Raw genomic sequence first — 22345 nt, forward strand, 5'->3', positions numbered from 1 at the left:
CACATGTACAACTTAGCCATATTAGCTACATATTGTCAAACATTACATTAGCAATTTTATAAAGCGTACAATTGCAGAGAAGTCTTAGCGCTAAGAGTTCCTACTGGATAGAACTGAAATAGATCTGCTAATAATGAACTGAGTAAAGCAAGGTCTAACATTTTTTCTTACCGAAGAAATACTAGATTGCGACCTCAATGCGATAGGTAAGGAAATCCACAGCCTTCAGCCAAAAACAAAAGACTTCTTCACATTTTGACCTTTTGATTTTAGGACCCACTCCCAATTTAGGAGTGCAGGATCTTAGATTACAATTGGGCATATGCCAAGAGAAGGACTTCTGAAAATATGCAGGACCTTCAGTATACAATGCTTTATGGACAATGCAGAGGGCTTTCAATGTAACCTGCTTTGTTACTTGTAACCAATGGAGGTCACAAATGCCCTTGGACATAAAGTTTAACTTGGGGAATTTAAAAATCAAATGAGCAGCTGCTTTAGGAGGTGATTGAAGTACTTTTTTGTTTAATACCTAAACAAAGAGCGGTGCAACCTTCTATTCTAGACAGTTCTAATGCAAGGAAGACCATCTTCTACAAGTCTACCAGAATGAAAGGAAACACCTGAGGAGATTGAAACAAGAAGATGTGATCTTATTTATATGATCTAAAAAGTAAATTTGTCCATCAAACCACACCAAGATTTTTCGCATTCAGGACATGGGAGGTTGCCAAAAGATGGGGGCCACCAGAAGGTATTCCAGAAAGCCCGATCAGGACCAGAAAGAATAACCTTTTTTCCCCAGAGTTAAGTTTTAGATTGTTTTCCTGCATCCAGGTAACTATATTAAGCATTAATTCTTTGAATGTGGTCGCTACCACATTAACAGTCGATGAAATAGACACTACAATTGGAGTGTCATCTGCGTATGACACTACTGCAAAGCCAAATGATTTAATAAGTGCAGCCAGTAGGGCAACAAATAAAAAAAAAAAGGTAATAATGAGGAGCCCTGCAGTACCCTACAAGGCAAGATGAAGAAATCAGAGGTAAAGTCTTCAAGAGCCATAGTGTTTTCCCTGGATTTAAGTAAAGTACTCACTCAGTATGGAAAGGTCCCCGTTTTGACCCAGATTCTCTCAAGCCTATTGATTTACACAGAATGGTTCACTGTATCACATGTGAGAGGTCAAGGAGAATCAGCACAGCCTGACCGCATAAGGCAGATTCAGTGCCGTGAGACAGCCTGAAACCATACTGAGAAGGATCCAAGATATTCTGGATATCAATAAAGGTCATTAATTCCGAAATGAGTGAAGTTTCCGGGATTTTAGCAGGCGAGGGTAATCTGGATATCGGTCGATAACTTTCAGTATAATTTAGGATCCTGAGGGGTTCTCAGCATTGGGCAAATTGATGCCCACTTCCACTTTATAGCCAAAAGTCCTGATATTAACACTTGATTAAGTAAAATGGTGAGCTGCTCAGTCACCGTTCTGGATACTAAATACAAGATGGAGGGAGGTCAGGGATGAAACAGACCCCAATTTAATAGTTCCAAAAAGACCCAGAATCCTTCCCTGAGAGGATAGAAAGGGAATAACAACTGCCTTCTCTACACAAAACCTATTATTAATTATAGAAAATGTATCATAAAACCCTGACATTTTGGATTGGAAATATTCTGCCAACCTAATACAAATCTCCTGCAAGGGAGCAATAGGATGATAAATATTGTAGTTGGATAGAGAAGTGACCATCTTAAACAATTCTTTGGTAGAGTCCTTAACCAAGCATTTTCTCTGTGAAATATTTTGGTTTCTCCACCAGCATCAGCTATTTATACTAAACTAGTGCTGCTTTGTATTGCACTTTTTTTCTCTTCTTCAAGGCCATTTTCTTTCCAAGGCCCTCCCTACATGCTTGAGTTTATTCAACTCCCGGGAGTATGGCCTCCTTTTTCTTCTCTTATTCTTCTTTGTCTTTCTTTTCTGGGGTCAGTACGGTAGGTTTCCTACGTTGTCAATCACTGCTTTTTTATCTGTGCCTCAATTTCTGTGGTGTTTTCTGGGTCTTAGGGCAGGGGACTGCAGGCGCAAACGGCTCGTGATATTCCTCCACATCCTGAACCTCCTGTTTCAGCGCCATTGACTTGATAGATTGCTGTTTATTGTTGACGTTCACTATTCTGCCTGCCATTTTTCGCTGCTGGGAACTTGTTTGGCACCTGATCCTTCTATCCTTTATTATAAAATGAAAACCTTTTATATCCTCGTTACCCACTTGGGCTGTTCAGTGGACAAGAGTATACTAGCATGGAGAATCTGTTCCCCGAGGTGCTGCATGTGATCAAAATTTGCTTGCTGTTACTCTAACTGCTTAGCGGCCGGCCCCGGGGGTTGAAGGCCCATACTTGTCTTTGGTTGAAATGTCAATAAAGGTTTTTAAAAAAAAAAAAAAATAAAAAAAAAAATGAGGTAGCTGCTCAAATGTAATAACTTATTCTCCTGCCTTAAGGAGGAAGGCAGGTGACCGAGCACGAAAATAACTGGCTTATCGTTCAGATAGTGTTTTAAAAATAGAGAATTGAACAGTAAGAAGAAACGAGATTCATGGCAACATGCATTTCTTTGCACAAAGTTCATTATAGCACATAAATAATCTCTGCATGTCACTACTCCTTTTTACAGTTCGTTCTTTACTTTTATGTAGCTAAAATCATACAATGAGTTCCAAGACCTAATAAAGGAATTCTGCCTTTGGTATCCTTCATTTACATGGTCACAGAACAGTTTTTCACCATATGTGGTAAGTATGGACCTAATGATAATTCATTATTAAACCATAATGTTATATATGGTATATTAGATAGTAAAAGTACAACAGTAGTTTAACCTTTTAACTACAAAGGGTTATATTATTCCTGCACATTTTATGACATTTAATCATCATAAGTAACTGAAAGTATTAATTATATCAAATGTGGATTATGTAAAGTTTCAGTTTTTGAGATCTAGAAAAACAACGGAGTACTCCAAACATCCTGGACACCACAGATGCTTACTTTAGAGAAGCATTTACATCTTCAACGAGATGTTGTGTAAATAGAAAGGTAGCCAAAGCACAACCTTGACGGAAGCTGCAAATGGTAGTAAAGCAACATGCACACAAAATACAGAAAAGAGACCCTAGGGAAGTAGGCATAGCTTAAGATCCTATGCTTCAAAAAAAATCAAAACCATATTTTTGGAGATAAAAATCAGTGCACGACTTAATTGCAACAACACAGAACAAGTGTTTCCAGAAGGTGAAGAGGGTGTTAAATGTTTAAGTGGTCCCTGGCTGAGGATAAAAGAATCATTTATTTTCTATTAGTTATTAAAAATATATTCCTCTGAAGTGACCTATTTCCTATCTAGGACAAATTTAACTTCCAAATTTAAAACAGTGCATAATCCAGTTGAACCTGTACAACACATTTAATATTGGTGAAAGGCCTGCGTATCTGTGTTTAAGGATCAAAGAGCAGCACGACATTTAAGTGTTAGATTAAAATAATAACAGTCATATGTATACCCTATGTTGAACAATGTGTGACGAAGAAGCAGAAGCCATAAGAAAGGGGTAAAGATTACTATACTGGTCTGTTTACAGCACTACAATTACATTTCACAAGAGGTTTCATCACCAGCGTTAGTTTGTTGATTTATTTTGGGGTTCACCGAAAACAGGCAGGATTCCAAATGCAACCGAGAAGGCTGGCTAGGCAGTGCCACATTTTCAGTTTTACTATAGGACTGCTTAAGAGAACAGACTGAATAAAGTATTACAGAAGGATGCTTCAGCAGATTGGATTTCACCACATTTCTGCTGTGAGACAATAGAAGCCTACCCAAGTCAGAATTGTAGGGATATCAAAAACCACTTAAATGTACGTCAAGTTCACAGAAAGGTGAAAATATGGGATCCTCCCATAATTCCTATCTTCCGAAGCAATCGCGAGAAGTAAATGTAGAGCTGCCACTTACAATTGATAGACCACTTGTCTGATAACTATGTATTTTAAATGTTCAACCAAAGTCAAGCATTTTGGCATTCCTGGATGAGAGTCTCCAAATTCTCCATTACTTTATATAGTCCAAACGCCACCAATATTAGGTCTATTCCTACATAGGCCCAACTTGGCTATATCCACTGTGGAGGACAATAGTTGATAAAGATGCAAGGGGTAACCAACTGGTCTTACTGGCTGCTTAAATCAATCAATTACCCTCTTTAAACCTACTAAATCACCACAAAACATTTTAACACAAAATAAAACCATATACGTTGATCGAAGAAAACACACAAACCTACTGTTTCCATTTATAATGATTTCCATTAATGTATAGTATTACATAGAGGAAAACAGATACTATAACATGCCTTAGGCAGCTAACTATCTGGATACAGTTCAAGACCTGCTGTGCAAGGACAACCAACAATGTTCCGGAAAAAGGTCTTAAAAATGGCAGAGAAAGTCTTTTAACAGTCTTTGCTGGAAAATGGAATTAACTGCTTGCCCTTTGGACAATCAGCACAAAGGAGAAGAACAACCTTGGAGGGGAGCAGTTGAGTTGCAGAAATCCTAACAAAGTGTAATGTCAAAGTACAAGGAAAGAGCCAAACAGATAGCAGTGAGAAAATATAACTTGACACTTACATTTACAAACTAGACTCAACATTAGCTAAGAGTAAAAGTGAGAGGGCTGAAAATCTTGGGACTGTAAGTTGAATACTGCAAGCTTACTACAGTATATTAGAAGGATATTAAACACAAAGGCGAGCTACAATACATGTGCAGTGTAGGATCATATACTTTATAATACATGGTCAGACCATTGCACCTCATCCCATTTAAAATCAATTTCTTTTTCTCCTTACGAAAGCATGGCTGCATACATGTAGAATCAACAACCGCAAATTGGGCGAATTATACTACCATAACTGTCTCATAAGCCAAACACTGCAAACTATAGTGAAAATAGTTCAGAAAAAAATAGAAAAGTGAATTCTCTGTTAATAACAGTTGTAATTCCATTGTATGTCCTGCCTTTCTTACTCACTGGTGGATCTTGCAAAAAGGAATGTGAAGTCGAAACATGGATGACATCACCCTACAGTACCTTCTTTATTAAACAGTGATTTAACTAGCTTTACTGTACAATATCTCAACTCCTCCTCCATAATTGCACAAAAAGGTGGCAACAACATTTACATCACTAGAACATCGCTGACAAACTCCCCTCACTCGAACAGGTGAATACCCCTCTCTTCTGTCCTTAGCAACACAAGAGGGGAAGGTCTAGCATGATATTCTCTTTCCACCCAGATGGGAAATTGCTGCAGGACAACGCAGAACATATTGACTTTCAAACATCTCCTGCTGGTCACAGAAACTGAAAAGCCACTTCATGTATGAATCCAAAATATAAATGATATAAATGTATATTAAAATAACGAGCAATAGGTTTCAGTAATGTGTGTATCAAGTTCCAATAAACTGTACCAAATATTTATTCAGGGTCATCATTACAATGGTAACTTTCCAGGTACCAACTCGTCCTAGGACGACAAGGTGTGCAGCTTATTGCCAGGAATGTTTTGTTATTCATGAGCATGTTACAGATACATGCATCTTAACTCATTTGAAGTTCTTTTAAGTTAAGACAATCCATTGTAAGTAATCAGGAACCAGCACTGATCTTTGAAACTGGGAGATCTAATCTTATACAGACACTGTTTGGCATTCACAATGGAAACTGTTCCAAAGATGGCAGAGGCAATAAAATATTATAGACCTGCACCCATCCTATATGTATCACTTTTTCGCCCAAAGCTCTATGGCATTGCATGAGCAAGATGGTTCTGTACAGACCTGCACGTACACTGCCAATACCCAGTGTACGTGCAGGTCGTGGTCATTCAAAAGCCTCCGAAGCAACATCCATTATATACAGAGCAACTGGAATTCTGCTATTCCATGGCCTTTGTGGTGTTAGTAAAATTCAACACTTAGACACACAACTTCTGCACAAGTCACAGATTTAACCCAAAAAAAAAAAATCTAACTCAAACTGATAAAAAGTTAATGCTGCCACACATGTTGCATGTAGTTACAGGACCTCTAACAGTGACTGGTCAGGTCTCTTAATCCGATTGCTACCTTTAGGAGATAAACAGATACTTATGAGGTGCAACCTCTGTCCAGGTGTCATAAAAATGACAAAATGGAGAAATAATGCTCCCACAACATGTGTAGCATTAACCTGAATTGGTTTTATTTCCACATAAATTAGTTAGCCGAATGAGATGTCTGCGCATTTTCTATAAATCCATCTTCAGCTGCATAATTTATAAATTTCAAAAAGTGTTTCTAGGTCTATCGGATCAAAAAGATAACAGCTTTGGGTTCCATTTGAAGAGGTTGCAAGAACCACAAGTTCAGGTAGTTTTATTTAAGGTCTGTTGAGCATGCAGCAGGGCTAGACGTGAGGTTTACCTAATTGATGCAAAAAAGACACAGTGGATATTAAAGTCCAATCCCCATACATATAGGATGGTGATGCTATTTGTTGAGGTAGTGTGCTTCTAGTTCTTTTGCGTAACAGGAGGAAGGAAACAGCATTAATGGGCTACTGAGATTCCCCATTGATTTATGGTTGATATGGTTTCATTCTCCAAGTTGCACATGACCAATAACAAGTGCCAAATTACACTCCGTAAAAAGACTTCAGAATTGTTAAGTCCAGACCACAAAATTCAAACCTATTTCCAGTTATCTTCATTGTTTATTAAAAAACCCACTCACCTACAAGCACAATGCTGCTTAGGCCTCTATTACGAACAGGTCAGTGTTTTGCGACACCTGTGTAAACACATTTGAGAAGGTTGGAAATTATGAGATGGGTGGCATTTACTACATCTTCATCTGTTAATTAGAGGGTGCGATAAATTCACCATTCCTTAAATTTCGGTAGGGTAAACCTGCCAAAACTGAACATAGGAAAATTAAGTTATTTAAATTAACATGCAGGTTTGTTGGGGTTTAAGCACCAAATCTGAATGTTACTCCACCAAATCTTACAAAAGGTGCTAGTTATCTCACCTGGCAAATAAGAGCGCCGAATGTTAAGACAGATGGCACAGTGGTAAAGAGGAAATCTACGTATATGGATCTCACGTAATCCGTCTATATCAACATTTCCCAAATTGCGACTATGGACCACAGATGAGTAGCAAAAGCCCTAATCTATATAAAAGTTGTGTCATATGCCAGCAATCCACTGCAAAAAGTTTGCCAGCATCAGACTGATTGCAGTTCACCACCTGCCATTTTTTTGGGCAGATCATTATCTTGCCCAGTCAGATATTTAAGAGTGCGGTCATGGCTGTAATGTTTATAAATGATTGCCACTACATTTTTTTTTTTTTTTTAAACATCCCCGTCGTATGTCCAATTAAGCTAGGTGGGTAGCAAAAGATTGTGGTTATAAAAATTGGGAGGCGATTCTAAAAAGGTTTGGGAAGCACTGTTCTTGTTAGTTCAGTATAAATTGCCTACAAAGACACCACACCTAAAACCATTCGCCAACTTTCACGCTGCTGCCTGAACAATTTACTTTAGGTCAGGTCAACTATGCTATAACAAATAGAACAGAACCTTCAGACGATTTCCATACGCACCAATTTATAGAATTGAGTAGTACAGATAAATACTTCAAGGTCTTTCATCTGGAATTAAGTGCTTTCAAAGCCTATACAAGTGCATTTCTGCAGGACCAGGTACACAACTGCAGTGTCTGAGATTATGCGGTATTTCATATACATATTAACGCACAAAGAAACCCTCTGAAGATAGTTATTCTTGTTCAGCCTACAATATTGTTTATTTGCCTAGGATAATTAGGACATGAAAACCCGGCTGACCGTTTTAAGTGTCAGTGAATTGCCGAGGAAGACATTCTAACTGTGAAACATATTGGATATCATGTGAATGTAGGACTATTTTACCTAAACCGAAAAACATGGGGATGAGAAAACCTCCCTACTCTGTTTACAAAACACTGATGCTACGGTCTGTTGACTTGGATATATATCGTATTGATTTTCACTCTTGATGGGCTATGTCACTTTGTGCTCAGTTGTGTTAGAGCTGAAGCAATGCAGGTAATTCAGCCTGCTTTTATATTGCATTTAGCAACAATCTTTGTAATATACTTTTTGATATATACATTTTTTCTTCAAATTTCTTCCTTTGGGTAGAATCATTAGTATGCATGTTAAAGTGCAGAATCTCCACTATTAATATTTAACTGTGGTTCTTAGGTATTCACATTTTAATCTGAAACAAAGTAACCGCCTTCATCTGCCTCCATTACTCCATGAGAAGTTATAGCTTAATTTGAAATCGTTTTAGCAAAAAATGAAATCGCGTTATAGACGCCGTCAGTGACCAACGTCGGCTCAAAGGATTTCCTCCAGAATAGTTGCCTGAAGTCAAATCACATTGATCAAACAGTCCTATCAAAGCCAGCTCCTACGAAGGAAGGATGATGTACAGCCACTCAATCACACTAGTGTGAGGATTCTAGGTGCCGCTTCAGAGACCAGTATAACAGCAGTCATTGACTGAATCGCAGGGGCAACTCAGCTCTCCAAGGAAGATAGCATGCTAGTTCAAGGTTGGCTGCATGTAGAGCACATCATGCAGCACAGAGGTTGCCTCCAAGTGCTTGAGGGGGTGGGAATGAACAGGGAGCCTCGTCAATTGAATGACTTTCCAAAATGCTTCACCCTTCCTGACAAACGGAGCCAGACTAATCATTGTTCACAGCACTACAAAGTAAAGGGATGTGTTAAGAGCCACATAAAAATACCGTCTACACGTGGATCAATCAGCTTCTGTAAGTCAGTTACCCAAAAGGCACATAAAAGATAAAATGAGATACCTCACCTGGTATAAATTAAAAACATGGATTTAAACAATGTTTTGAACGTATTAGTCCACCTTGTCATGCGGCTACACTTAAATTACCTAAGTGAACAGAGGCAACTCATTCAGCCAACACTACATAAGCAGGACATTTGAACTGCATAACACCTTGTAGAATTGTTAGATGGTACTTAACCTCTGCCACAACTGCCAGAATTAGAAATTCAAAAAGGATATATATTTTCACATCCCAATGAAAGTGTGCAAACATAATTCAAGTGTAATCTACAATAAAAAGCAGTCATACTCAAACAAGGGGCACTACAGTAGTTTAGCTAGAACAAACCTATTTCCTGACCAAGAGCACCGTTACCATAAAAGTATGGAATGCAGAGCATCAGGAAGACCTAGATAACGAAAGTTAACAATATGTGGTAATGAAAGTTCTGGCCAATGGTGGTAAAAAGGTCCAGAGTCTGCAGCCATGACTTCTGTAGTTTCCGTCCCTACACTTACTGGAGGGAGAACCCTAGACCTATGTAACTGGTGAGAAAGGTCTAGTGGCAGCAATCCTTAGGGGAGCTGAAAGTGAGTGAGTGTATATATATTTCACTAAACTCTGAGAATGCATTGTACTGCAACAGCTGTAATATGTGTTGCATTAGGATGAATGGGCTAAAAAGGAGAAGGCAAAATCAAAATGGGACGAATAGGAGAACCCAGGGCCAAGCACGTTAACTGCAAGGTTAACACTCATGACCATGTCCAAATGCTTAGATTGCGTATAAAAGTGACGAGTGTCTGATAGCAGTGCAAAACCCCTTCACATCGATATCCTGGTAGTTAGATGACCAAGACTAAACACCACCAGCCACCTATGTAACAAAGGGGTACTGGGTTAAAACCACCCCACCACCAAAAGGATACTATCGCTATAATACACGACTACAGCTGCTCATAAAAGATAACCCATCAGGCCCAATAGAACGTGAGAACTACAGCTGCCGAAACATTTACAAGCTTCCCTGACCTTATCTGTGACTAAATACCATTGAAGATCACAGGAACAACTAAAAGCCACCAAGCAGCGCTTTATACGGTGCCATAGTAAAAATGTATCATCTCATCGTCTACACATCCCAGGGGCCCTCTCTCCAAAAAGTCTGGACTGTGAGAATGATAACAGGCATTAGTGGGGGGCGGATACCAATGTCACCCTTTTTGTAAACCTCAATTTCTTAAACAATCTCATTCCCTCTCAAGTACGATGCAGATACCAACAAAAATACTAAAGTTACCATTCTGATGCAGTAAACCAGCCATCTAATCTGCGAATCACACAAAGTTGTTTGGGTTTAGGATCGAGTGACGAAAGCAAAACTGACCAATCAATTTTCCCAAATGTCCTTACATACTGTATGTCTTCAACATTGTTACAGGCTTAAAGAGGAATTAAACCAAATATCATGCCACTGACTTCCATGGCTTCAGTGGTCTTGGGGAAAGCTGAAGATGCATCCACTTTCTGTGTTACTGAAAAAGAAATGCCAGGAGTAACAAGGAGAGGAACCATTTCCAATGCTTCTGCACGATTTGCTGTTCTTGGTTTTTAGAAGGCTCGTGGGTCGAATTGTGTGAAATGACGTATATGTCCTCTTGAGCACTTCTGGGTTAAAATGGGAAAAAATATATATAGTCGACAGACTCCCAAGAGAGAGATTGGATTCCTAATGCCAGACCAAAAGGTGCTACCCTACAGAGTAACTAAAAAGTAACAACGCCTAATCTTCCCAGCAGTGTCATTCTCTGCTAGGATTACCCGCCCGACAGTTCATGCCGCAATTGCAGAACCATCAAAGTCAGAAGCAGAGCTTCCACATCTTAACTCTCAACCCTGCTAAAGGCGTCCCCTTAGGGCATTAAACCTCATGTCCGATTGATAATGCTTATATCACATTAAGTGTATGTGAGATAGTGGCAGTAGAGAGCATCCCTTAGCCGCCCATTCTGCCCAGAGGAGTCACCGCATTCACTGTCAGTGCTTCTCCCTAGTACTGCCGCGAAACCTTCTTTCGTGACCACAATACTACGTCAACTTTTTTCTTGGTGTTACCCACCACAGGTGGGGCAGCCTTTGCATTCTCCGGCAAACCAGTCCCCAAAAAAAACTAAATAGAGCCCTATTACGTAAACCCTATCCCATCAATAACCCCTCCTAGTGTGTATCGACCAGCTATGGCATGGTTAATGCTTTCTCCAATTATCAATAAAAATACTGAATGTCTGGTAGTGATACAACTGACCCAGTCCTGCTCTTTGCTGATGTTTTACACCATAATCTCTATATTCTACGGAAAAAATCGAATATCCCAGACTGCTCTCAGTCAACTTCTGTAGAACCCAGTCTCATCCTTGAACACCTTCCAGCATCACAGCCACCCCAGCAGGCGATGCACTTGCTCTTTATACCCCAAGCTCTACTGGGAGAATTCCGGGGGGTGACTAATAGCTCAGGGCCTGGTTCACACAAACACAGTGATTGCAGTACATATCCCAAAATATGTCTATATATACCCCCAAAGCACTGAACCCCACAGCCCTCTTCCTCCTCCCACTGTCCACCATCACCCCTGATGCAGCGCTGTCCCATACAGCAGCACCCTGCTGCTACCTGTCAGTGACCCCCGGTTCTAAGTCAGGTGTGGGCAAACACGTACTGTTTGCACTAGTTTACTCCAAGAAGCACTGGGTGTACCCTCAGACCTGCAGCCCATCCCTGCTCTTCCTACCACAACTGATGCAGTACCTCATACCCCCTCTCCCACAGCAGTACCCAGTGGCTTCCTGTCAGTGACTCCCGGTTCTCCGTCTACCTCAGCACGGTGTCGGGGACTGTTTACTCTAGACTCACACAAGCAGCACTGGAAACACTCACCGGAGGGCACCCTATCCCTGCTCTTCCTCCTCCCAGTGTATTCCACCAGACCTGATGTGGTGCTTCTTACCCCACAGCTGCATACTGTCGCTTCCTGTCAGTGACCCCCGGGCCCCAGAGGTCCCTTGTCCTCCTCTCCCTCCTCCCAGGGTCACACCAGCTACTCACATTGCTCTGGGCGTCGATGGCCTGCAGCAGCCGGTCCCTGATCTGCTGCGGGGTTGCCGGAGCCGCGGTCATTGCCCGTTGCTGCTGCCTACGGCCTGCGCGGCGGAGGCGGCAGCCAGGTCTGTCCTGGGGTTGGGGGGCAGAGTGTTTGGCTGGCCGGCCCGCGGCTCACTGTCCGCCCCGGGCTCGGCGGGGCCGCATGCTGGGGGAGCCGCGCACTAAGACGCCGCTGCAGGCCGCCCCCGGCGGCCGCCTCGCCCGCACCGAACCACCGCCGCTGCCACTGCTGCTGCCTCAGAGCAGGGGCCAGCGCGGGGGCCGATGGGAAAAATCCGAGCGCGGCACGCTTTGTGACGTCAGGAAGGCGACGTGCGTCCGCCGCGCTCCGCACGCACAGCACGCTCCCGGGTCTCCAGGAGGACCTGTGCCTGTCACGGTAGAAGGCGAAGACGGACTCACGCGCGTAGTTCTGGGTTCATGGACAGAGAGGAGGGACTTCAGCGTTCACGAAGGAAAAGCCTCAAAGGCGAGTATGAAAACACTGCTCCAGCAACATAAAAAACAGACTGCGACAACAAGCGCTGACTGACAAGGACATAAAAAACAGACTTCACAAGTCATTAGCATATGTCACACTGCAGGGGCCACAGGAGAGCTGCAGGTCACACTGTCCCGAGGGTCAGGTTTCTCCAAAAAGCTCCCTCCCCCTACTGGCCGCAGTGTGACCTCCTCAGATCTCGCAATAAGTGATGCAGGCAGCTGACCTCCCTTCACAGGCATAAAGTGACCAAACTCTCAACTTTTAACACCGTAAAAAATAAAATCAATTGGGCGATAACAGATTAACCCTGTTTTGTAAAAATAGAGTATATATTTTTTATAATTTAACTTTGCAATCTTGTAAAACTAATTTACTATTGTTGAAAGTTCAAAAGTTAAATTTACAAAAATTAAAAATTTTGTGCTTATATTTTCATTCTCTCACTCTCTCTCTCAAGAAAACAGCCAGCGCATACATCTGGATCCCCAGGATACGAGTCACAAAGAAACAAAATATCCAAGAAAGAAGTGACTCAAACAAGTGGATTCACCAAAGAAGAAAAATATATTTCCACTACAACATTTCAGCTCCCACCTTCCTCCGGTAGTACAAGATGGTTTGCTCAATGGCTGCACAGATGACACAGCTGAATTTTCAAAAAGCACCATGAGTGAAGATTCCATTTAGAACGTTGAATCAATGCAGTCCTGAGAACTATTGAGATTTGAGTAATCAGGTGGTATTGTCAGTAATGTTCAGTCCATCTGGATGCAGTGATTTTAAACATTACACGAGAAGTTCTCTCTAGAGTCCGGTAGTTCTTACTTTAAGACATTCCACAAGGAAAATCTTCAAATCTGATAGTAAATGATCCACAAGGTTAAAATGATTGGCTACAGGCTGGTCAATTTTCTTATTAATTATTGCTGATTTGTGGTTCCTCAATCATTTAAGGAGATCATTCACTGTTTGGCATACATATTGGTTTTTACAGCTGTGGCATTGCTACTGAATCACATAAATAATGCATGTTGAACAACATGTACGATGCTCTCTTATTCCATAGGTCCTTCTCGTAACAGAATTAGTTACAGATGATGTTTGCAAAAGGTGTTCACACGTGATGCACCTTTTAGAATCACAGCAATGAACCCCTGCATTTGTTCCAACTTGCTTGAGTTCAGCTCTCACAATAAGAGATCGTAAATTGGGAGCTTTGCGTTAAGTAATGACTGGCGGTTTTGGAAAAACCTTTTGCAATTTTTCACAAGTGGACAGTAAGGGAAATGTTTTTTGCATTATATTTCTGTAGTTGGGAGCTGATGGATGATGGTCAACCACGAATGGAGTACTGTCACTTTTGTTTCTGCTGTTGGTATTCCAAATAAGTGCTTCCCTGGGTAACTGCAAAGACTTGTCAACTTGTTGCTGTATGACATGCAGAGGAAAGCCTTGTATTTTAAATAACGTAGCAAGCTCCTAAATCTGTTCTGTGATCTAGTCAGCGGGGATATTACTGGTTGAGGAGTTAATTATTTCTTATTATTTGATTTTGGATACCAAGTTTTAGGACCTAGCTCCAAAGAGCAGCGGAACAATTTACAGAAAGAACGTGGAGTAAATGCAAGGAATAGTTTGATCCAGAACACAAAACAAATCCCAATAACCACTGGATTAACCACTAATCTTGGATTCCGGAAGGATGGGGTACTCGCTGCAAAGTGCTTCAACACCTTGTCAGTTGCAGTAAGCGGTACATAAATGCAAAAACAATACCTGTAAAGATGTTGACTCACCAATGAGAGTGATGTTAAAGGAGTAGGAGGGTGATCCCATTAAAGTCAATGCAGAATGAACAATTTTCAAGGGTGTTATAAGGTTTCAAAAGAAGGCAATACAACTGAAGGCTTTGACAGCATTTTGACAGGTTGGGAAACATGAATCAAAAGAGGAGGAAACCAGTCAAATGGGAGTGAGCTGAAAGGTATGCGGAGAACACTTTTGTTGCAGCCTTTGCATCTCAAACATAAATTACCAAATGCAAAACAAGATGTAGTGTACTGTACTTTAGTTGCATTTATTTATGAATCCCCCTGATAAACAGAATGCATGCCCTTTACTTAATCCTATGTGCTGCTCACCTTGACTCTCCAGTTCTCAATAGCAAACTCCCAGAAGTAGCAGAGTTGCAGATCCACTGCAGACTCTAGATTTACAGCAGAATCTTTATATAATCCTCTTGGTTGCGCTTGTATTTGTTATTTAATTAATTTAAACAAAACAGGTTGGGAAGGGGTCCAAAACACATTCTTGGGACAGTGGTTGACAGCACACAATAATGTGTTTAAAGGCTTTCATAGCTGACCAAATTGTGTGACCCTGGGTTAATCAATTTGTCTCCATGTGCCTCACTACATGAGTACAGACATTTTGAGTGCTTAAAAACTGGATACAACACCAGAATTGCAACATAAGCCTCATGTGTAAACATACAACTTTGTAATTAGACTAATTGAGTAATTTAAACCAAGGCAGACAGCCTGTCATCCCACCAAGGTCAGCGGATGCCTTGGTCTCTGCTCCTCTGGCGCAGAAGCACCTGCCAAGTTATGAGATGCCTACCAATCAGGCATGGGTCTCACAGTCTTCTATGTATCCAGTGTTGCCATAGAGGGTAGAGAAGTATGTTGAGCGGGCACTATGTTGTTTTGGCACAGCTCTGTGTGCTGGTTATTAAGAAACAACAAATGTCCCTGATGTCTGGGGAGTTTTCTCCCAGCACATGGGGTCATTTATATCGTTGCCTGTTCGAAGCGATCTGGGTTTTCTTGGCATTCCTGAACAGGCAAATTCTCCATTCAGAACGACCACACAAAACATGACGGGTTTCTGGTGGACAAGTCACTGGTCAAAGATTTCTGAATGTGTATTTAGCTCAACTCTGGCTTCAGAAATATGGCGTTTCCCCCTTCTAAGTGAGCAAGAGAACACCACGTTTGGTGTTGTAAAGTTTACTTGAGGCCTTAAGACATTAGCAAACAGTCCCCAATTTCTTCTTTCCATTCTTTTAGTAGGAGCTATGGGTGGCAGATGTAGAAGGCCTCAGGCTTGAATGGACTGTGATTCTAGGTGTGAAGCCATCCAGTAGCTTGTCGCTGAGCAAGTCTTCAATCTAAGTTTGAAGCATGACACCACTGAGGGAAAGAAAAGAGTTTGGGATAATTAGGTTTGAGATAGACGATCACAAGATATCCACTCAGTGATTTAGGATAGAGTGTGCTTGGGCGACAAAACTTCGAGCCCAACATTGATATACTAGTTTAGGGAAATGTCTTGCTCGACCATAAGATTCCACACAGGTGAAAATCTTTAGGGCAGGAATTGAAGCTGCTGCTGGAGAGGGTCAGAAGGTTTACTAGGGAATGGAGGGGAGTTATAGGGATAGGTTAGGTCACTAATGTAGAACGAGGTTTGAGAAGTAAGCAATAAATCTTTGTCATAAAGGGGTGGCTGAAAATAATATAAAAAGGAATGGAGGATGACGACTCAGTTAAATTTTATGTACCATAGCATCATGGCGAGGTAGTCACCTGATGATGGGCGGATGACATTTAAACCGCTTGGAAAGATCACCTTGAGAACAGGAGTCACAAAGTGAGCCAGGGCAAATTGAAGAAAGCCGGTTTCTACTTTGTGCTGAGGGTGTGATTTCAGAAGTAGGGAAACGTTTGTGTGCAGAATTATTGTTTATGAGATAGAGTTAAAAAGACAGGAAGCAAGGCACAGGGATGTATCAAAAGTATGCAATTTGGACAAAAGTGTGTGTATGTGGAGGGGTCTTGTCCATCAGATTGGTGCACGGTGGGTACTGGGTGCAAATGTGGTGACAGGAGCGGCTAGAAACATGGTGCCTTCACTTCAGAAGCGAGGGGTCTGATCCATTTCACTAAGTGACTAGTTTCAGGAGTCACCTTTTACAGAGACACATTAAGGAGCCTAGATATGGGTGACAATTGTGGCCCACCCCTGATAAGGTCTAACTGGAAGGTGGCCGCTGGGGCAAGAATAATGAGGACACCAGATTTGGACTAATGGCTACAGCTGTCGACCTCAAAGCTGGGGAACCAGGTGCGAGTCTCGGCAGGGATGCTCAACATCCTGTGATTCTAGGCAAATCATTTAATCTCCCAGTGCCTAACAAAACAAATGTATCCATCTGTAAAGCAACTGGTGCTCATGTCAAGCGCTTGGATACCTTTCAGGTCTAATTCGCGCTCTATAAAATTTACCATCCCCCCCCCAAAAAAAAAGAATCAGTACATGCCATGCAACTTGCCTGGGCCTCAGTGTGCATGTAGCTGAATGATGTTCCTACAGGCTGCCATTTCCCCCGAGAGGAAAGAGTATAATGTAAGCAATATGTAGGTGAAAGCAGAAATTCCATTAGGATGAACTGTTATTTTTCAATAAAAAGTGAAAATAACAGATGCCTCACAAACCCAATGCATAGGTTATGATGCCACACATTTAAAGGCCAGTCATTTAACATTTCTTTCATTTATGCAAAATAGCACCTAAAGAATAGATTTTTCAAATATCTACCTGCAAGATAACATGCTCCCTCAACAAACTGACTCTCTGCAGTTTATAACAAGTTAAACATTCTTGAAGGCATATTCCCCTTAATTTAAAAGAGGTGGGCCTTTACTGGGAGCTGGATGCAAGTCGAAGGGGTGAGTATCACAGTACAAAGACTTTGTTTGTTTAGATGATGGTGCCCTATAAACATGAATGAATTTAATGTCTGTAGAAAAAATAATAGAACACAGCAAAAAGATCCGGTGCGTTTTTCCACAGTTGTCAGCTCACTATATCAGGACATGTGCCGTAGATCCAGGCTAATCTTTGCACAACTTTTATACCGCAGCCTGGTTACTCACGATTCCAGTGCTCGGGCTGAGGTCTGCGCCATCTTTAGCTCACAATAACCGAGGACCAATCTGTAGCCCCAGTTTGACCCTTTCTTGCATCTTGAACAGCAATCTGGCATACAACCCATCTTCTCTCTACAATCAATCCATCTCACCCTCTGACCAAAAGTCAAGCACTTCAAGTAGTTATTTGTGGTGAGGCACGCGCTTTACCTCTGGTGACTGTTGCGTCTTCTATGCTGGTTATTCGTGCCACTGTCTAAGGCTTCTTACATCAGTGGAATAATGCTTCTTACTATTTATAAGAGCCCCTATGTGATCTTTTGGGGCCACAGATACACTGAGTAATTTCACTCGCACCTCTCCATGCACCACTACAGGGCTACGCCATTTCCCTACAGCCTTTGAGTCTATGATGAGACAAAAATAGAATATAGTGCCAATTTCATATTAAGATTTTTATTTTTTTACAACAAATATGTTGTGGAAGCTTGAACAAACGAATAATATGAAGCATGAGTTCCAGAAGTGTTTATTGCACTTCAGAATACAAAATGCTGTCCAGCAAAACAGAGCTTCCTAGGGCCGGTCACCGTGGGCCATAGAAACCAATGCCCCGGATCATACTTTTGGAAAGATACAGCAGATGGTGTGCCAAAACAGTCTTCACAAAATAATTAATCTGGCTGAAAGAATTTCGCTAAATGTTTCCAAGGTAACCAAATGTACACTCCATGGCTGGCAGAGGATGTTAATGAAAGGGGTGATGCAGTGCAATGTCCTTGCTACAAATTTAGTGTTTTGAATTCCGTTGCAATGGATAAAACAAGCCAGAAACATAAAAGATAAATAAAGATGGTAGAAACACACTCTACAGCGATGATACAGGAACACTGTCCCAGCACCACAGCAATAGTGCAGGAGCCCTGTGACAGTACTACAGGAATATAGCTGTACTAGAGCAACAGTACAGGAGCACTGCAGCAGAACTACTGCAAGTGCAGCAGAACAACAGGAACACAGAAGTACTACAGCAGAGTTGCAACAATATGCGAGTACTAAAGAAGTACTACCTGAGCTCTGAAACAGAACTACAATACTGCAGCAACACTGCAAGAGTACTGAAGATGCACTACAGCAATATAGCAGTTCTAGTGTAGACCACACATTCAACCGGATTCTTTAGAGGTGCAATGTTTAACCTTCTTTCCTGGTGCTCTCTTACTATGCCCCACCAGTCCTCCAATCGCGATCGTGATAAGCAAGCATGTGACAACACTTGGACTAAACACGCCTCCAGGTTTCACGTAACTTGATTGGTCCTTCAAGCAGAAATTGCCGCTCTCATTTCGCTGATACTTACTCCTTCCTAAGAGACTCCCTTTAGTTACCAGCTCAGGGTGGGACATACAGACAGTTGTTTTCCCTTTGACACAGTTTTGCACTTTCATGTTTTGCTTCTTTTTCAACAATTTTCCAAGATGAGCATTATCAAGCCCTATGGCAATTTCATTCTTGCTGGAAGAACCTCTAGAGACTAAGGGTTTAATGAACTTGGCATCTGAAATTTACTTTCTTGAAGGGGTCAGGTGAAAAAGGCAGGCACTGTGAAGACCTCACATGCTGCCGGAGGTCACCAACCAGTCAGCACAATCAATCCAGAACTTTATGCATCAATTCAATTCACCTCTTACGTTCACTGAAGTCAATACAAGAAGTACAGCATCAGAAGTTCTTCCTGTCTGCAAAGCGCCCTAGCATCAGCCTGCAATGCTCAAGAAATGGTGGGTACAGCTCCGAGGATTTTTGGTGGTGTTAAGTGGATATTAAGCATATTTTGTGGAAAAAGGTAGTTTCCAGCAGCTCCTTGAAGAGAAGTTCCTATGGTAATTTTAGGGACTCTTGCCCATCAATGCCAGTCTTCCACCATATTAACTCATATTTTTCGGAATGGATCATAAGCCATCAAGAGGTGGTCTGGGAGAAGATTATTGAAAGATTGGGAGCATATGCAAGTATGACATGGGGGAAAAAAAGGGGCACACATTTGACCCCTCATCAAACAAAATCTATATTTTATAACAGAATTTGACAACTGGTATCAAGACAGTCCAACTGAAGGTGTACTGCTGCTAGGAAATTCAAAAGGCAGTAGAAGATGGTGCTTTCCAGTAGAATGTATGCAAAGTTAGATACAGTTTTATGAGTTTTGAAAAACAATGGAAATTATACTCTACAAAGAGAAAAATATTTGAAGACCACTTACGCCCAATGTTGAAGACAAGAAAGTTATAAGTAACAAAAGTTTCACAAATTTCATTACAACTGTACGGGTCCCTTTAATTACTAGAAGAACACAACATAGGAACGTCGGCAGCTTGAAACCTATTAAAAAAAATATAGGAGTCTCGACTTCCTGGAAACATTGCAGAGGGTTGCATGTGTGTCTTATTATCTTCTTTGTCAAAGGCGCTTATTGTCCGACGACCCTATTTTCAAATCGCTCTCCCTTGTGTACTTCTGATTTTCAAGAACCAAACAATCTAAGAAATAAGAAAGAGAAAATCAAGCAAGTCAGTGTGCAGTAGAGACAGCCCAGTGGTCCTCCAAAGTTTGTACAAACAGCAGAAAGGTTTATGGGAGAGGAAAAAAAAAAAGAGGTAGAGCTTTAAAGCAGATGCTGCAGAGAAGTATTCTCTGCAACGTGCAACCAGTTTAATGATGACTGCAGAGGGATGCTCTGGGGAAGACACATACCCAGACAAAGAGCTCTACCACCCCAGCATGCCTGGCATATTTTGGCAAACACTGTTTTTGAGTCTGGGTTTTCCATTATTGGTTTTCCTCTGCTATCCTAGGTGGAAATAGCCGCAGGTGCCCCAGGACATCAGAGCTGGACATGTAGAGTGGTGCTCACAAATCCCTACAGCTGGTTATGTGGGACTTGCATTATTTAAGGAGGACCTCACGAAAGCATTTAATTTCTGCTGAAAACTATCCAAAAAAGACAACACTAATTAGGAGCCCCAAAATACAGCTCTGGTAATCATTTGGAAAGTCCGCTTGTGAGCCTGATGGAGGAACAGTCTTCAGTTAACCAGGATGAAGTTCAGGAGATCTGGGCCCAGCTGGCGGACGCCAAGAAGGAGGGCAAACACTTTACTCACCATTGGTAGTAACTTAAGTAAGCTGTTTGCTCTTAGTTTCATGCACCCCCTTACAATGTGCAGGAACAGTGCTACCTACTGGATGATGTTGGAAAGTGATTTAAAACTATAATGTCCGAGGCATGCATGGTCCTCCCATATGTGCTGCCAGCAGGCCTCGTCCCTCGTCCCTCACACCTCTTCACATCTGCCACACAGGATCACTGTATCGCAAGAAGCCTGGAGATGTAGTGATGGGTCGTTGTAAAGAGAGGGACTCGGGTCAAGGGGTACCATATTTGTTACATTAGGTGAGTACTTCTTTTTTCTATATCAGCACCCTCTATTTCCAGAGCGTAGTGAGATCACAAAGCATGTAACACGGGGACAGTGGCGATGGCCAACACAGCTCAGATAAATAGGAACTCCCAGCTAGTCTTCCCAATCCACATGTCAACTTTGGGGCAGGTGTCATGGGAGTACTGCTTGCAGGAGGCATGTCTGTGAGGGGAGATGACATAAGCAACACTGCTGGTCCCCCAACATTGAAGCAGGGCCAGGGTTGTAGAAACAAAGCTTTCTGAGACCCCCCCCCCCCCCATGTGATGACCAGAAGGATTATGCGAGGCCTACACTTCTTTGTCCCAGAAAGGGGCAGTAAGGGCATCCACATTTCACAATCATTACAAAGCCATAACAAGTTTGATGTACACCATGCAAATTCTGTTGTCCTAAACTTAAATAAAATACAAAGTAACTTGACACCATGTCATGGACAAAGGAGAAGACTTACAAGTGGAATTAAAAGGGACCTGTGCTCAACTTCTAAATGGGTGGAGGTGTCTGTCGGTCTCAGGGGGGAGGAGAGTTATGGGCTTACACACGAATCGGGAGGGGGTCCAACTTCCAGGTCTGAAAGTTCAGAATCAGAAGGTAATAAACTGACATGGGTTTACATTTTTACATTCTGACCACAGCAGATAAGCAGACACAAGTCTCTTACTTTCTTCTTTGCCTGCAGAGTGCACTATAAGCATGCCACTCCAGAATCTACAATCTGTCTTGATGTTTGCTGGGTCCATTGACAATGCTACCTCTCAGAGGCTGGAGGTCTCGGAGTGGACAGAAGCCCATCTTCCACTCTTAACCTGAAGCCCTGTGGGACAAAGTCAGCCATGCTGTTTGGCAGCTCTGACTCATCAATTGATAGTAGGAGAACGTTGGGCAGCTCAAGACAGACAAACCGACAAGACAGGCCATATACTTGGTAGTTTTTCCCATTTCTTATGCATTCCCACAATAACTCAACTCCCTTCTCTAGGGAGGCTGTGCGGAAACTGAAGGGAGGTAGGAAGGAGATGGGGTGCAAACTGGGGAAGACAGCAATAATTTTGTAAATTAGCCTAGGCACCATCTCTACTGGCACGACCGGACATCTCAGGTGACTGGACAGGCATGTTAAACTTAGTTCTATTATGTCGCCTGAAATAAACCCCTTTATTGTGAGCTTTGCTCTATGCAGATTGCAAGATCATTGTTAGACCTGTGCCCTAAACCACTGCCATTCACCACATACAAACGTGCAGCCCGTTGACCATGGAGTTGTGTTTTTGCTTTTATTTGTTTCAAAAATAATAATTAGGGCAACCC

General features: G+C 41.8%; 2 protein-coding genes across 4 annotated transcripts in view; both read right to left on the reverse strand.

The window, feature by feature from the left end:
- MED26 (mediator complex subunit 26) overlaps positions 1–12411 on the reverse strand; it is a 99178-nt gene extending 86767 nt beyond the window's left edge. The window contains exons 1-2 of one of the 3 annotated variants that reach the window (XM_085637341.1): positions 12078–12395; positions 6851–6907 (exon numbers count right to left, since the gene is read on the reverse strand). Coding sequence is in view for 1 of the 3 variants with exons in the window: in XM_085637340.1 (XP_085493466.1) it covers positions 12078–12149 (72 nt within the window). In the remaining 2 variants the exon portion in view is untranslated. Of the gene's footprint in view, positions 1–6850; positions 6908–11979 lie in introns of all 3 variants that reach the window. The other 2 variants (XM_085637340.1, XM_085637342.1) reach the window with 2 other exon arrangements.
- A 5581-nt stretch (positions 12412–17992) lies between these two features.
- Positions 17993–22345, reverse strand: part of SMIM7 (small integral membrane protein 7) — a 48851-nt gene continuing 44498 nt past the window's right edge. Inside the window, exon 6 of the mRNA XM_085639305.1 lies at positions 17993–20092. Within this exon, the coding sequence (XP_085495431.1) occupies positions 20077–20092 (16 nt within the window). The 3' untranslated portion in view covers positions 17993–20076. The remainder of the gene's footprint in view (positions 20093–22345) is intronic.

This window comes from Triturus cristatus, chromosome 12 (assembly GCF_964204655.1).
Source record: "Triturus cristatus chromosome 12, aTriCri1.1, whole genome shotgun sequence".
Lineage (NCBI taxonomy): Eukaryota > Metazoa > Chordata > Amphibia > Caudata > Salamandridae > Triturus > Triturus cristatus.